At 53.4% G+C, this 14,223-nt stretch overlaps 1 protein-coding gene across 1 annotated transcript in view; it reads left to right on the forward strand.

Moving 5' to 3' along the window:
• Window positions 1-6,015: 6,015 nt before the first annotated feature.
• The window catches only part of camkk1a (calcium/calmodulin-dependent protein kinase kinase 1, alpha a), a 9,668-nt gene continuing 1,460 nt past the window's right edge, over window positions 6,016-14,223 (forward strand). Inside the window, 11 exon segments of the mRNA XM_042338550.1 lie at window positions 6,016-6,288; window positions 6,291-6,457; window positions 7,028-7,075; window positions 7,220-7,273; window positions 7,626-7,677; window positions 8,145-8,278; window positions 9,610-9,646; window positions 11,094-11,115; window positions 11,303-11,391; window positions 11,532-11,731; window positions 12,369-12,377. Of these exon segments, the coding sequence (XP_042194484.1) occupies window positions 6,093-6,288; window positions 6,291-6,457; window positions 7,028-7,075; window positions 7,220-7,273; window positions 7,626-7,677; window positions 8,145-8,278; window positions 9,610-9,646; window positions 11,094-11,115; window positions 11,303-11,391; window positions 11,532-11,731; window positions 12,369-12,377 (1,008 nt within the window). The 5' untranslated portion in view covers window positions 6,016-6,092.

The raw sequence follows: 14,223 nt of genomic DNA on the forward strand, positions 1-14,223 counted from the left end.
GTAATTAAGAGGTCTCCATCATTAGCCCCCACATCAGCCATCACAACAAGCGCGGCATTGATTTACAAACACAGTCCGTATCTGTTCACAGCCTTAGAGGGCTAAGGGCACTTCACCACATCTTAAAATCGTTCCCTTTAAAATGATTAATGTTGGGAGATTTGATACAAATAATAATGACAATCCTCGCACTTGATGCCCACAACCTCCTGAATGACATCCCTACGTTTCCCGCTAACCACCATCGGACAGGTGGGGGTCGCACACCCCATGTCGGGAGCTTTGAGCCCCTGCTCCAGACCGACACTCCATTGGGAGACAGTCACTATGTGTGCAATTGGCTGCCGCGTTTCGCCCACAAAATACACAGTCACTCCACTTCACAGTATATTCTGTGAAGCGCTTTGAGACGTCTCAACGACGTGATCAAGCGATGTATCAAATGCGCGGATTATTATTATCATTACTGGGAAGCGCTTTGAGGAGTTCTGACGCGATAATGGACACAACTCTCATTTACACGGTGCCCTTCTCTGGGGTAGCGTCTCAGAGCGCGTAACACTGGGCCGGGGAGCTTGTTGATGAACCGGGGAGAGGGGGAGGGGGTGGTGGGGGGTAGGGGGAGGTAACCACAGGCCTGGCCGAAGTGGAATTCAACCTGAAGACGGACCTTGAGGGGACGAGGCAGAGAGTTCCAGCGTCTCGGTGTGTAGTGGCTGAAAGAACGGCGCTGTATCAAGCGCAAGGATTATTATTATTATTTAGGGAGTGATCCCAGATTAGCTACCGACCGAGAGTCACCGCGAGTGCCCCATTTACAGCTAAGCAATCAGCACATGATCGGGTGATTACTGCTGACAGCCCAGAGCTGAGGTTATATAATAATAATAATAATAACCCTCGTGTTTGACACAGCGCCTTATTCATGTCTTATGTAAGGGTGAGATTTTGAAACAGGTGAAATTCATGGTGGGAATACAAAGCGGATCTTTGTTTTGAAAAAATTGAATTCGCCCACAAAATACACAGTCACTACACGTTACAGTGTATCCTGTGAAGCGCTTTGAGACGTCTCGAAGACGTGATGAGGCTCTGTATCAAATACAAGGTTTGTTGTTATTATTATCATCATCACATCACGGAACGTCTGTGTATTTTGTGGGTGAACACGGCCACCAATTTGGGGCACAGCAACATTCCTGGATACAGCCATGAAGTGAACACGTGATTATATCTGTCGGGGTTGGTGGGGGCGGGCGGCGTTGACTGGGAGATTGTCAGCCAGGACACCGGGGGAGAGAGAGAGAGAGAGAGAGAGAGATTCCCTTCTTTTCTCAAATAACGCAGCGATGATCTTTAACGTCCACCTGAACAGGGCACAGATGGGAGCTTGGCTTCACGTCTCATCCGAAGGACGGTGTTTCTGACAATGCAGCGCTCTTTCCCCCCCCCCCAACCCTCTCCCCCTCCCTACTCCTCCCAACTGGCTACCAGCCTGGACTGTGAGCTCCTGTGTGCTTTCCCGAGGGTGTGGAGCTTGGAGCTCTGGAGTAACTCAGACCTGGCTCTGACTTTTACAACATTAACAGACGCAAGTCAGACTTTCCACTGTCGACTCTCTGAGGGGAGACGAGAGGCTGAGCACTGCAGCCAGGAGCGAGTGAGTTAGTGAGTGAGCAGTACACGTGAGCGAGCCTCCAGTAATTACAGCTCCAGCAACACATCCCCCCTGAGCTCCTCACTGAGGTTTCAGCTGCTTGTTGCTGGAGCTCAGGAACAAGTAGCTCCCCATCGTCTCCCCCCCCCACCCTCGACCCTGTCCGTCTGAACAACCGTCTCTGCGTAACTCTTCCGCCCCCACCACCGAAAAATATCTAACAGCCCCTCACATTGCTTGCACAGCTGCCCACAATGAGCTGTAATCACACCCGATCTCACACACCCCACACTCCACTCCCCGACACCCACACACTGTTAAGAACATTTCACTGTGTAACTTGACTGAGGGAAGAATCCAGAACCCTGGTATTACCATGGATTAGTGTGTTCTCTATTATTTGTTTCAGTAAATACCAGCAGCTTGAGGTGTCCTTCCCACGTGAGTCGCTGAGTAAATGTTCTTGTTATATTATTAAATCATAATAATCCTTGCATTCAATACAGCACCTTGTCAAGTCTTCGAGGCGTCTCAAAGCGCTTCACAGGATATACTGTAAAGTGGAGTGACTGTATTTTGTGGGCAAATTGCAGCAGCCAATTGCGCACAGCAGCGTCTCCACAAACAGTGGTGGATTGAGTGATCAATTTTTTTATATATATGAGGGATTAATACCCCCGGAAAAGCGATCCGCCAATCAACTAACAACCGGATTCCCACTTCCTGCGTGGTAAACAGAGGCGCGTGGAGTAAGGAAACTTGCCTAAGGGTTTGCCCTGTCCGGGAATCGAACCTGAGTCCTCTCACTTGTGAGGCGAGTGCTCTAACCACTACACTGTTCCATATATCAACAGTTTACAGTAATGGGGTGCAGAACCTTCACAGTTACATTAGGGACAGTGTACTGCGGGGGGAGGGGAGGACAGGGGAAGTTGGTTTGACCACTTGTTCATTTTTATAAATAAAAGGGGAAGCAAAGAGTGACTACTTCCTGTAATACAATGGTATTTCTAACTTTCTTGGGTGCAGAGAGAATACAGGCAAATGTATGTCATGCACACACAGTCACACACACAGTCACACACATACAGACAAGCACACACACACAAACAGACAAGCGCACACAGAGACTCGAGGGGAAAGGGAATATAGAGAGTCCAGGAGGGGGGAATAGAATGGGGTTGGGGGTTGGGGGATATAAACATCAGCAAGGACTAGTTGGGCCGAATGGCCTGTTTCTGTGCCTTAATTAATAATCCTCGCAGAGAGCGCGGCTAAATTACACCTCACCAAACTCTGTTTGTTCCGCCCTGATCCCGAATTCAGAGCTCTAATTATTCCGTATAGCCACGCAGCTAAGCCAATTATCCTAACATCCATAATTATGTTGTTTTATTGTTTATTCGACGGGTGGTGGCAGGGGTATTCGGGAGGTGGGCAATGTTTGTGCCCGGCATGTCTCCCTCTCTGTCTCTGTGAGCTCTATCGCTCTGTTTCCCTCTCCCTCTGAGTCTCTCTCTGTGAGCTCTGTGTCTCTGTGTGAGTCTCTCTCTTATCTCTCTCTCTCTCTCTCTCTCTCTGTGTCTCTCTATCTCTCTCTGTGAGTCTGTCTCTCTATCTCTGTGTCTCTCTCTATGAGTCTCTCTATCTCTCTCTGTGTCTCTCTATCTCTCGCTATGAGTCTCTCTCTCTCTCTCTGTCTGTCTCTGTGAGTTCTATCTCTTTGTCTCTCTCTGTGAGTTTTTCTTTATTTCTCTGTCTCTCTCTGAGTATCTCTCTATCTCCCTGTGAGTCTCTCTGTCTCCCTGCGAGTCTCTGTCTCCCTGCGAGTCTCTGTCTCCCTGCGAGTCTCTGTCTCCCTGCGAGTCTCTGTCTCCCTGCGAGTCTCTGTCTCCCTGCGAGTCTCTGTCTCCCTGCGAGTCTCTGTCTCCCTGCGAGTCTCTGTCTCCCTGCGAGTCTCTGTCTCCCTGCGAGTCTCTGTCTCCCTGCGAGTCTCTGTCTCCCTGCGAGTCTGTGTGTGTGTGTGTCTCCCTGTGAGCTGCTTTCCCTGAGTTATCTCATTACCTTAGTTATCCCCATCCCCTTGAACTCGCTGATGTCACTATCCCTCGGCTCTAGTCGGTGTTATTCTCGGGCTAATCCGTGCCCCCGGCCAGCGAGCAGCGACAGGCTCAGGAACCCCCTCCACCCACTTTCTTGGTGGGGTGGGGGGGGGGGGGGGGATTGGACACGAGCACGGATTGGCTGCTTGTTTGCCTACACACACACAGTCACTACACTGGCTGGTCCTGACCTGAGAAGAGAGAGAGAGAGAGAGAGAGGGCGAGGGAGAGGCAGTGAGAGAGAGGAAGAAAGAGAAGGAGTTAAAATGCATCAGTTCCCTTTAAGCAGTCTGACTGACAGGAGCCTCTGATGCCGCGTTACATCACTGACAGACGCCGGTTGTGTGTGTTACAATAGATATAACAGCTTCACACAGGGCAGCATCTCAGGCGCTGAATTATACAAGAGCGAGAGAGCGAGCGAGAGAGCGAGAGAGCGAGTGAGGAGGGAGCTGTGTGAATGGGGAGTGTGTGGGGGTTGGTGGGATGGTCAGACCACTCTGGAGAGCAGATTACCGCAGCGAGTGAGCGAGAGTGTGACAGACATGGGAGTGCCAGCGGGCTGTGAGCTCCCGTCCCTCGGCCAGGCCATTCCCTTAGCCCTGTGGCTGGCGGAAGTGCTTTGGGGTTGGGGCCGGGGGTTGGGATTGGGAGGGCGGTGGTTGCAGCGCTCTAGGACGCTATCCCGTCACGCAGGGATAGTGTCCCAGAGTTGTTGTCCTCATCTTCACCGGGTCCTAGAGGTACACACAGCTCGCTGGTGCGAGTGTATGAGGCAGTGTGCGAGGAGGGTGTGATTGTGCGAGGGGGCGAGGGAGGGGGTGAGGGAGTGTGCGAGAGGGCGCGGGAATGTGCGAGGGGGCGAGGGGGGGTGAGGGAGTGTGCGAGAGGGTGCGGGAATGTGCGAGGGGGCGAGCGGGGGGTGAGGGAGTGTGCGAGGGGGCGAGGAAGAAGGTGAGGGAGTGTGCGAGGAGGGTGTGATTGTGCGAGGGGGCGAGGGACGGGGTGAGGGAGTGTGCGAGAGGGCGCGGGAGTGTGCGAGGGGGCGAGCGTGGGGGTGAGGGAGTGTGCGAGGGGGCGAGGAAGAAGGTGAGGGAGTGTGCGAGAGGACGCAGGAGTGTGCGAGTGGGTGCAAGCCGCTGCGAGTCCAGGTGTGCAGGTGACAGCAGGCTCTGCCGATCGGAATGTTCCAGAAGCTGTAGGATTGATTTCCCTGGTAAACAGCAGCTATTGACGGCCTCTCCCGGTCGCCCGCGGCTGCCGACCGGACAATCCCAGGCTTCGGATTCCGGGCACTCTCACAGGATTCCCGGTCACATCAGCCCTGAGCTCGCAAACACACCCCAGCCAGCACCACGCTCGCCCCCCCCACCCCGTCAACCCCGCCCCCCCCGTCGACCCCCGCCCCGCAACCCGTCGACCCCGCCGCCCCGCAACCCGTCGACCCCGCCGCCCGCAACCCGTCGACCCCGCGCCCCCAACCCGTCGACCCCCCCCCCAACCCGTCGACCCGCCCCAACCCGTCGACCCCGCCGCCCCGCAACCCGTCGACCCCGCAACCCGTCGACCCCGCGCCCCGCCCCCAACCCGTCGACCCCGCGCCCCCCAACCCGTCACCCCGCCGCCCCGCAACCCGTCGACCCCGCCCGCCTCGCCCCCCCCCAACCCGTCGACCCCGCTGCCCCCAACCCGTCGACCCCGCCCCCCCAACCCGTCGACCCCGCCACCCCCCAACCCGTCGACCCCGCTGCCCCCCAACCCGTCGACCCCGCCGCCCCCCAACCCGTCGACCTCACTTGCCCTCACGTCAACCCTGCTCTGCCATCCGGCCTCGCCTTTCCCAGGGTCAGTCTCTGTGTAACGGGAGGGAGAGAGGGAGGGATAATAATAACAACAACACTTGCATTTGATATGGCGCCTTATCCCGTCGTTGAGCCGACTCAAAGCGCTTCACAGAATAAACTGTAAAGTGGAGTGACTGTGTATTTTGTGGGTGGTTGAGTGACTGATCGAGGGAGGGAGGGAGGGAGGGAGAGAGCAATGGGGTGATGACGCTGGTGAGTGAGTGAGTGAATGAGTGAGTAAGGAAATGAGTGAGTTGATCACGCGGGATAAACTCTGTGACGCCGGTGGTGGGGTGTCGCGTTGCCTGATTGTATAAACTTACCGGTGTCACCTTTATACCCCAACCAGAGGGGAGGAGGGAGACAGCCGCCACCAACAACACACAGGGTAGCGTCCCAGAGCCCTTGAGGAGAGGAGAGAGAGACCACCAGAGGGCAGAGACCGGCAGAGCAGCTTGATGTCTGCTGGCTAGTGTCCGTGCCCTCCTCATGTTGTCCTCACTGGAGGCCCAGGCGCTGGACACGATGCAGGAATGTGCGGAGGCTGACGGAGCGGGCGAGCTGGCTCAGGGGGTGGCTGCGGTCCAGGTGACAGAGGGACGAGGCTGCGGGGAGGCGGGGGGCGAAGAGGCGCAGACGAACGGGCTGGGCAGGCCCGGGCCCCCCAAGCGAGCGCTGTCCCGGCCCGGCTCTCCAGCAGGAAGCTGTCCCTCCAGGAACGTTCGTCCGGAAACTCGCTGTCCGGCCCCGGGGAACTGCCGGGATTCGCTCCCTACTCCACCGGCCCCCCACCTGCTCGCTCCGGCAGGCGGCCCACCATAGAGTCCAACCAGATCAGCGTAACCAACAGCCAGGTGAGCCCAGACCCACAACAACAACAAGATTACGTTTGTATAGTCCCGCCTCAAGACCATGCCATCGGCCACTCCCCTTCCCCACCCTCCCTTCTCCCCCCCCCCCCGACCCCAGCTCAGGTCCGAAATGCTGTACACACAACAACAACAACTCGCATTTATATAGAGCCCTTCACCTGGGGTAGTGTCCCCCGGCCCCAAACCCAACCCCCAGCCCAACCCTAACCTAATCCCTCACTGTGCCTGGTGCCTCACTCAGTAACCACACAAGAAATACACACGCCAACAACACACCACATGGTTTGCATAAGGCGCATAATGCACGTGTGTTTCGAACACGGCAGTTGGCACGTAACATGTAAGGTTTACACATTTTTGCACGTGGCACGCAGTATGCACGTGTTTACACACGGTTTGCACTCAAGACATGACACGCGTCCGCAAACCCGATTTGCACGTGTGCTCCCCCAGCCCTGCGCTGGAACGCGCTGCACGTTGCCTGGTTCCAGACTGTGCACAGACTGAAATGTTGGACTTTTCTCTTTTGCTCTCTCTCTCTCTCTCTCTCAGGATTCAGTTCAGCTCAATCAGTACAAGCTGAAGACTGAGATTGGCAAGGTAAGATCTCATCTCTAATGATAATAATAATTAATATCCTGGCATTTGATAAGGCGTCTTTCACGCTGGATGGACGCCTCAGCGCACGTGGCAAGATTCAGCGTGAGGTGTGGTGACTGTGCTCTGCTGCCCCTATGTCCGCAGGGCTCGTACGGAGTGGTGAAACTCGCCTACAACGAGAACGACGACACGTATTATGTGAGTACATTTCCCTCGTTTCACTTCCTGTCTGTCTTGGGGATGTGAGCAGCACCGCGGGACATCTCTTAACGTCCACCTGAACAGGGCACAGACGGGGAGTGAGGTTCAGCGTCTCGTTTGAAGGTCGGCGGCTCCAGCAATGCGCGGATGTGTGTGCGTGTATATGTGTTTGTTTGCGTGCGTGTGCACATAAACACACACACATTGTCGGAGGCACACTTGTGTCTGTCTGTCTGTCGTACAGACAGACATTGATATTTTGGATTGGAAACAAACTGGAGGTGGGTAGGTTTGGCCGGGCGGGTTAGCAGGTCCAAGTATATACCAGAATCTTCCGTTCCTTCCCCAGGCCATGAAAGTGCTGTCCAAGAAGAAGATCCTCAAACAGTACGGCTTCCCACGTGAGTGACTGTGGGACTGGGGGGGGTTGGTGGTGGGGTGGGGGGGAGAGAGCTCTGTGACACCATTCCCCAAACTCCAAATCACAATCCAGGGAAAGCTGGGGAATGTTAATAATAATCCTTATAATAATCCTAGCATTAGATACAGCACCTTATCATGTCTTTGAGACGCCACAAAGCGCTTCACAGGATATACTGTAAAGTGAATTGACTGTATATTTCGTGGGCGAAACACGGCAGCCAATTGCACACAACAGCGTCCTACAAACAGTCGTGGATTTAAGGAATTATTATCCCCGAAAAAGCAATCCGACAATTGGCAACCGGGTCCCTACTTACTGATTGGTAAACTGAGGCGTGTGAAAGAAGGAAACTTGCCCAAGGAATCGAACCCGGGTCCTCTCGCTTGCAAGGCGAGTGCTCTAACCGCTGAGGAACTAATCCGTTCTCTCCATTCCCTCTCGCAGGCCGGCCCCCTCCCCGAGGGCCGAAGGCTGCCAGTGAGGAGCAGCAGAAGCCTCCCAGCCCCCTGGAGCGTGTGTACCAGGAGATCGCCATCCTGAAGAAACTCGACCATCCCAACATTGTCAAACTGGTGGAGGTGAGAGAGGCTTCCTTCCCGCACATTCCCAGCCATTCCTATACATCCCTACACGTTCCCACCTCACTCTCTAGCTCTCACGCATTCTCTCTCTCTTTCTGCCGACCACTCTGTTCTTCCACAATCTCCTCTCAGCTCCACCTTCACGGTTCTGCGATTGGATAGTTACACTCTTACCTTTCCCCTTATCCCCAAGGGCTTCCCCTCCAGCCCTCGCACCATCACAAGCGGCGTTCCTCGGTCCTGGTCCTCTCCTCTTTATTTACATGCTCCCGCTTGGTGGTCGGGCCTTCAGCCTCTCTGCCCCCACCCTCTGGCCACTCTGCCTCGCCCCCTCTCTTGCCTCCTTCAAGGCCCGTCTCAAGACCTTCCTCTTATACCACACTTTACTCATCCTCCTACCCCTTCCCTCCCCTCCACCCCTCTTGACATTAACACCCAGTACAAACCCTCCACTTTTCAACACCTTGGGATGTCCTCCTGATGTGAAAGGCGCTGTGTAAATGCAATTTGCATAGTCAACTGATTGTTTGTCAGCTTTCCCAACTCCTCCCTCCACAGGCTGCAGATCATCCAGAACTCTGCAGTCCGTGTCCTCTCCTGCACCGGGCCCCGTGGCCCTAACACCCCCATCCTCGCACGACTCTACCGGCTTCCCATTCCCCAGAGGATACAGTTCAGGATCCTGGTCCTCACCTTCAAAGCCCTTCATGGTCTTGCTCTCCCCTACCTCTGCGACCTCCTAAACCCCTACCATCCTGCTTGCTCCCTCTGCTCAGTGGGCTCTGGTCTGCTTCATGTCCCCCGCCTCGCTCACCCCACTATTGGCGGGCGGACCTTCCGCCACTCTGCCCTAACCCTCTGGAACTCCATTCCGCAATCCGTCCGCCTCGCTCCCTCCCTTGCTACCTTCAAGACCCACCTCAAGACCCTCCTCTTCAACTGTGCTTTCGATCTCCCTGCTTCGCCCCCCCCTCCCGCTCTCCACCCTCCCCGACCCCGACACCCAGCTCGGGTCCGTAACTCTGTCTGACCAGTGCCTTAGGACGTGCTCCCTAAGTGAAAGGCGCTATACAAATGTAATGTTGTTGTTATCTCATTCTCTCTCTCTATCTCTCGCACATTCACAGTCTCTTAATTCTCTCTCACTTTCATTTGCTCTCTCTTGCTCGTTCTGTCTCTCACCCTCTCTCATTCACTGTCTCTCACTCTCTCTCGCTCTCTCTCTCACACACACACACACACACTCTCTCCTGTTCATGTTTCCCTCTGAGACACTACTCTGTGTGGAGGGCGCTATATAAGTGCAAGTTGTTGTTGTTTCCCCTCAGGTTCTGGATGACTCTTCAGAAGACAACCTTCACCTGGGTGAGTGATTGGCCGGCGATCAGGGCACTCGGGGGTTGGGGGGCTGCGGAGGGGCGCAAGTGTCAGGAGGGAATTTGGCGAATTGTGAACCGCAGTCTGAGTTGAGGAGCCGTTTCCTGAAAGTTTCCTGTAAAAGCTGCAGAAACTGAACTTCAAAGCTTAGGTTAAAAAAACCCTGAGCCTGATGTGTGGAATGCGTCTCAGGAATGTTCCACACACTGATTACAGCAAATTGTGTAAATGTTTGAAAGGTTATCAGACAGGAACTGGAGACAGAACAATGTAAACTGTGTGTGTGTGTGTGTGTGTGTATGGGGGGGGGAGGTGTCAGTGTGTGTGGGTGTGTGTATGAGAGGCGTGTCTGTATGTGTGTGTCTGTGTGTGTATATGTACGGGGGGGGTGGTGTATGTGGGGAGGGGGGGTGTCTGTGCGTGTGTATGGGGGTGTCTGTGTGTGCATGGGTGGGGTCAGTGTGGATGGGGGTGGGGGGTGCTGCTGAACAGAGAGCCATAGGCCATGGCTCAATGGGCTGAATGGCCTCCTCAGTGACAGGTGTCCGGTCGCTGCTGATGTTTGTACGTGAGTTAGGAACACCGGGAATGCTGTGAGTGTCCCAGAGGAACCCAAGCCCTGGAGCCTCCACAAATGAGTGCCTCTGGGACCACAGCCAGACACGTGGTGTCAGCACCTGGGGTTCTCCTGGTCCAGCAGACACTACCACACCTGGTGCTGGGGATAGACTCAAAACAAGGCTGTCAGACATACAGATCTTCACAAGCATCTGACCCTGATCAGAACTGATCACAGGAGGAGCTCTCAAACCCAGTTTATTAAATCTCTTCATCCCATTTCCACATCTTATCTCCGTATCTCTGGCTTCCCAAATATCCATCTAACTCCCCTTTAAACATCCTGATCTCCCCCGGACATTATAGTAATAATCCTTGCATTTGATGTAGCGCCTTATCACGTAAAGTATAAAGTGAATTGACTTTATATTTTGTGGGCAAAACGTAGCAGCCAATTGTGCACAGCAGTGTCCCACAAACAGCCGTGGATTGAGTGAGCAAATTATTATTTTATTTTTGAAAGTCATCCGCCAATCGCCTAACAACTGGGTTCCTACTTATTGCTGGTAAACAGAGGCGTGTGTTTTGCCCTGTCCGGAAATTAAACCCAGTTCTTCTCGCTTGCGAGACGAGTGGGCTGACCACCACACTACAGGACCTCATACTGGGTGGACAATGGGAAAAGAGGAGTGAAACCTTCAGAGAAAGTGACAACAGAAGAAATGGGTGCATTGCTAATACCAATACCATATCACATTCATACTGATGTGAAGGAATCTTCATTATAATTAACATTAAGTGTGAGATTCCCGCGGAGGGGCTGACAATCTGGCTAACTCTCTGTTCCTGTTTCTTTCTTTCTCAACACGTTCTCCAGTGTTTGAACTCATGAGCAAAGGGTAAGTGCTGAGTAATCCCAGCCGTTAATATGTCTAGTTTATAATATTAATATATAATAATATGCTAATTGACAACGGGCAAGGGGGTGGTGTAGAGTGGGAGACTGGCTGCTGGGGGGTGGGAGGGGCTGTGTGGAGTGTGGCGGGGGCACGGGGCAGTAGCCGCTGACGGGCTCTCTGGTTACAGGCCGGTGATGGAGGTGCCCACAGACTCCCCCTTCACAGAGGAGCAGGCTCGCAGACACTTCAGGGACATTGTGATGGGCATTGAATACTGTGAGTCCAGCCTCGGCTTCTCAGCACTGCCCGGGGGGGGGGGGCTGATCTCCGCAGGGTTGGTTGGGAGTTTGGGTTAACGTTGGGTCACGTTTGGATTAACGTCTCTTCGTTGTCGTCATCGTTGTTGTTGTTGTTAGTGCATTACCAGAAGATCATCCATCGCGACATCAAACCGTCCAACCTGCTCCTGGGCGACGATGGGAGGATTAAAATCGCGGACTTCGGGGTCAGTAACCAGTTTGAGGGGAACGACGCTATGCTGTCCAGCACGGCCGGGACCCCCGCCTTCATGGCCCCCGAGACCCTCTCCGAGACCAAGAAGATATTTCACGGAAAGGCAAGACTCTCGCTGTCCGTCCACTGCAACAGAAGGTCCAAGTGGCCTCGATAAAGGTCTTCCCAACAGTGGAGGCTTCCGGAGGCCGGGAAGAATAATAATCCATATATTTCATATAGCGCCTTATCACATCTTCTAGATGATCAAAGCGCTTTGCAGAATATACTGTAACATGACTGTGAAGTTTGTGGACGAAACGCTGTAGCCAATTGCACACAGCAGCGTCCCACAAACAGTCATGGATTGAGTGACCAAATTTGTCTTTGAAAGATTGTGACCCCAGAAAGCAATCCACTAATCGACTAACAGTCAACTACTGTCAGATAAACAAAGCCGTGTGGCGTGAGGAAACCTGCCTATGGTTTTGCCCCGCCTCGGAATCAAACCCAGGTCCTCTCGCTTGTGAGGCGAGTGCTCCAACCGCTACGCTATGGGGTTAGAGTAGAGAGCTCCAGTGGGGGAGCGAGCACCAGCGTAGACACGGTGGGGAGAGAGAGAGAGAGAGAGAGAGCAGGGAATGGGATTAGAATAGAGGGCTCCAGTGGAGGCGTTGGGCTGTGTTGACTGATGTCGGTGTGTGCGTGAGCTGGGCACACACACACCTGTTAGCTAACGGGAGTGTGGGCTTGTGTTTCAGGCTCTGGATACACCTGCCTATCCCAAGGCTGAGAAACAAGCAGCCTGTGGAAGGCTGCCCAGAAGTTGTCCATATCTTTCTCCTCATCAGATATTTTCCACGAGCCAACAGCCTGCGAAGGGCGGGGGCAGAGATAGATATATCTCTGTGACAAGGGGTTGGAGTTAGAAACACATAAAAGAAAAATATATCTTTGGAACAGTTGGGAGTTGTGTAGAGGGTCTGCGCACTTCCCAGTGGAATCGATATGGATTCTATTGTATCTATGTATATTACGGGGGTGAGGGAATTTACCTTCGGTAAGAAAGGGACCGTTGAAAGTGAAAGAGGAGGAGTAGGGGGTAATATGTTTTCGGTTCTGTCTGCTGGGCCGAGAAGTAGTAACAGTAGTAGTGGGTCAGGTTAGACTGTACAAGTGAGGTCCTGGGCTAAGAGCTGATTGTTTCTGTTGGGTTTCCAGGAGCCACTCTCTGTGATTCTGTGTGACAGTCCTGTGATCTCTCCAGTGTATGTCAAGGTGTGATCCCAGGTCTACTGTTTAGTCTGGAGTTCAAAACAGTGCCTGGATATGTGTTATCGTCAGTACTAAGCGCTCCAGGGTACTGTGAGGATCAGCTATATCTAAAGGACGATTCCAGAGGCTGAACTCCGTACTGGTTCCGGGAAAAAGACAGTTTTGGGATTTCTGTCTTCCAAAGTTTTGTGCTACAGAATCAGTTGTCCCGGAGGGTTTTCCAGGAGCTGATTTCTGTTGTGTATTTTGCGGTGCGTTGTTGGTCTGGAGGTACTGAGCAACCCCTGTGCGCGTGCTGTGCGGAAAATGTTTTGCCCAAATAGATGTGTTGTATTGTTATCATGTTATATGGAGTACAATTTGATTGCAGATTGCTAAACCTTATGTTTCATCTTATGCAATAAAGTCTCTACTCTTACCACCACCTGACGAATTATTAACAACGCCTGGAATGCTCGCCTGTTTACAACAACAAACATTTGAATAGTTTTGTGTCGGGAGGACGTCCCAAGGCGATACATTAGGAGCTGCCCAAGTCCGAAAGGCAGAGCAGAAGAGAGCGATGAGGCTGATGCCTGGTATTTAGAGGAATGTGTGATTAGCAATGATTAGACAAGTATCTGCTCTTCAGTCTCAGGAGTGGTCTTGTTTTCGCCCACAAAATACAGTCACTCCACTTTACACTATATCCTGTGAAACGATATGAGATGTCTCGAAACGTGATAAGGCGCTGTATCAGTTGCAAGGATTATTATTATTACAGACATCAGGAAGTATTGCTTTACGCAGTGGGCAATTACTGACTGGCAAAATCCTGTGGGATTGTCGGTCTGTGTGCGGCTTTGCCGTGTGGGAATATGGGAATTATGAGATCACCGCACAACTTTCCTCCCTCCTTCCGTGACCAGCGCGCGGCGGTGCCTGACCTGCGAGGGGAAGGTGTAGTCAGCCACGTCCCACACCCGCTGCCCCAATCCAGACACGTTACCGGTGGCCACCCCCTTCATCTTCACCGACACCGAACTGATGATGGAATCCGTGGATTGGTAACCTTTCTCGTGGAGGAACACCCACCTGGAGCGGGGAGGGAGAGATACAACAACAACAACAACAAGAATCCATTTATAGAGCGCCTTTCACGTCGGGAGGACGTCCCAAAGCGCTGAACAATTGGGTCAGGACCCGAGCATTGGGGGGAAATGGTCAGGGTGAGGGGAGGGAAGGGAGGGGGTGAGGAGGGGGGAAATGGTCAGGGTGAGTGGAGGGAAGGGAGGGGGTGACTGGCCTGGGACTGGCCAATCAGGATAAAATATTGCTTATACGGCCCGCGGACATTTCTCA

This window comes from Callorhinchus milii, unplaced genomic scaffold (genome assembly GCF_018977255.1).
Source record: "Callorhinchus milii isolate IMCB2004 unplaced genomic scaffold, IMCB_Cmil_1.0 Scaffold10, whole genome shotgun sequence".
Taxonomy (NCBI): Eukaryota; Metazoa; Chordata; class Chondrichthyes; order Chimaeriformes; family Callorhinchidae; genus Callorhinchus; species Callorhinchus milii.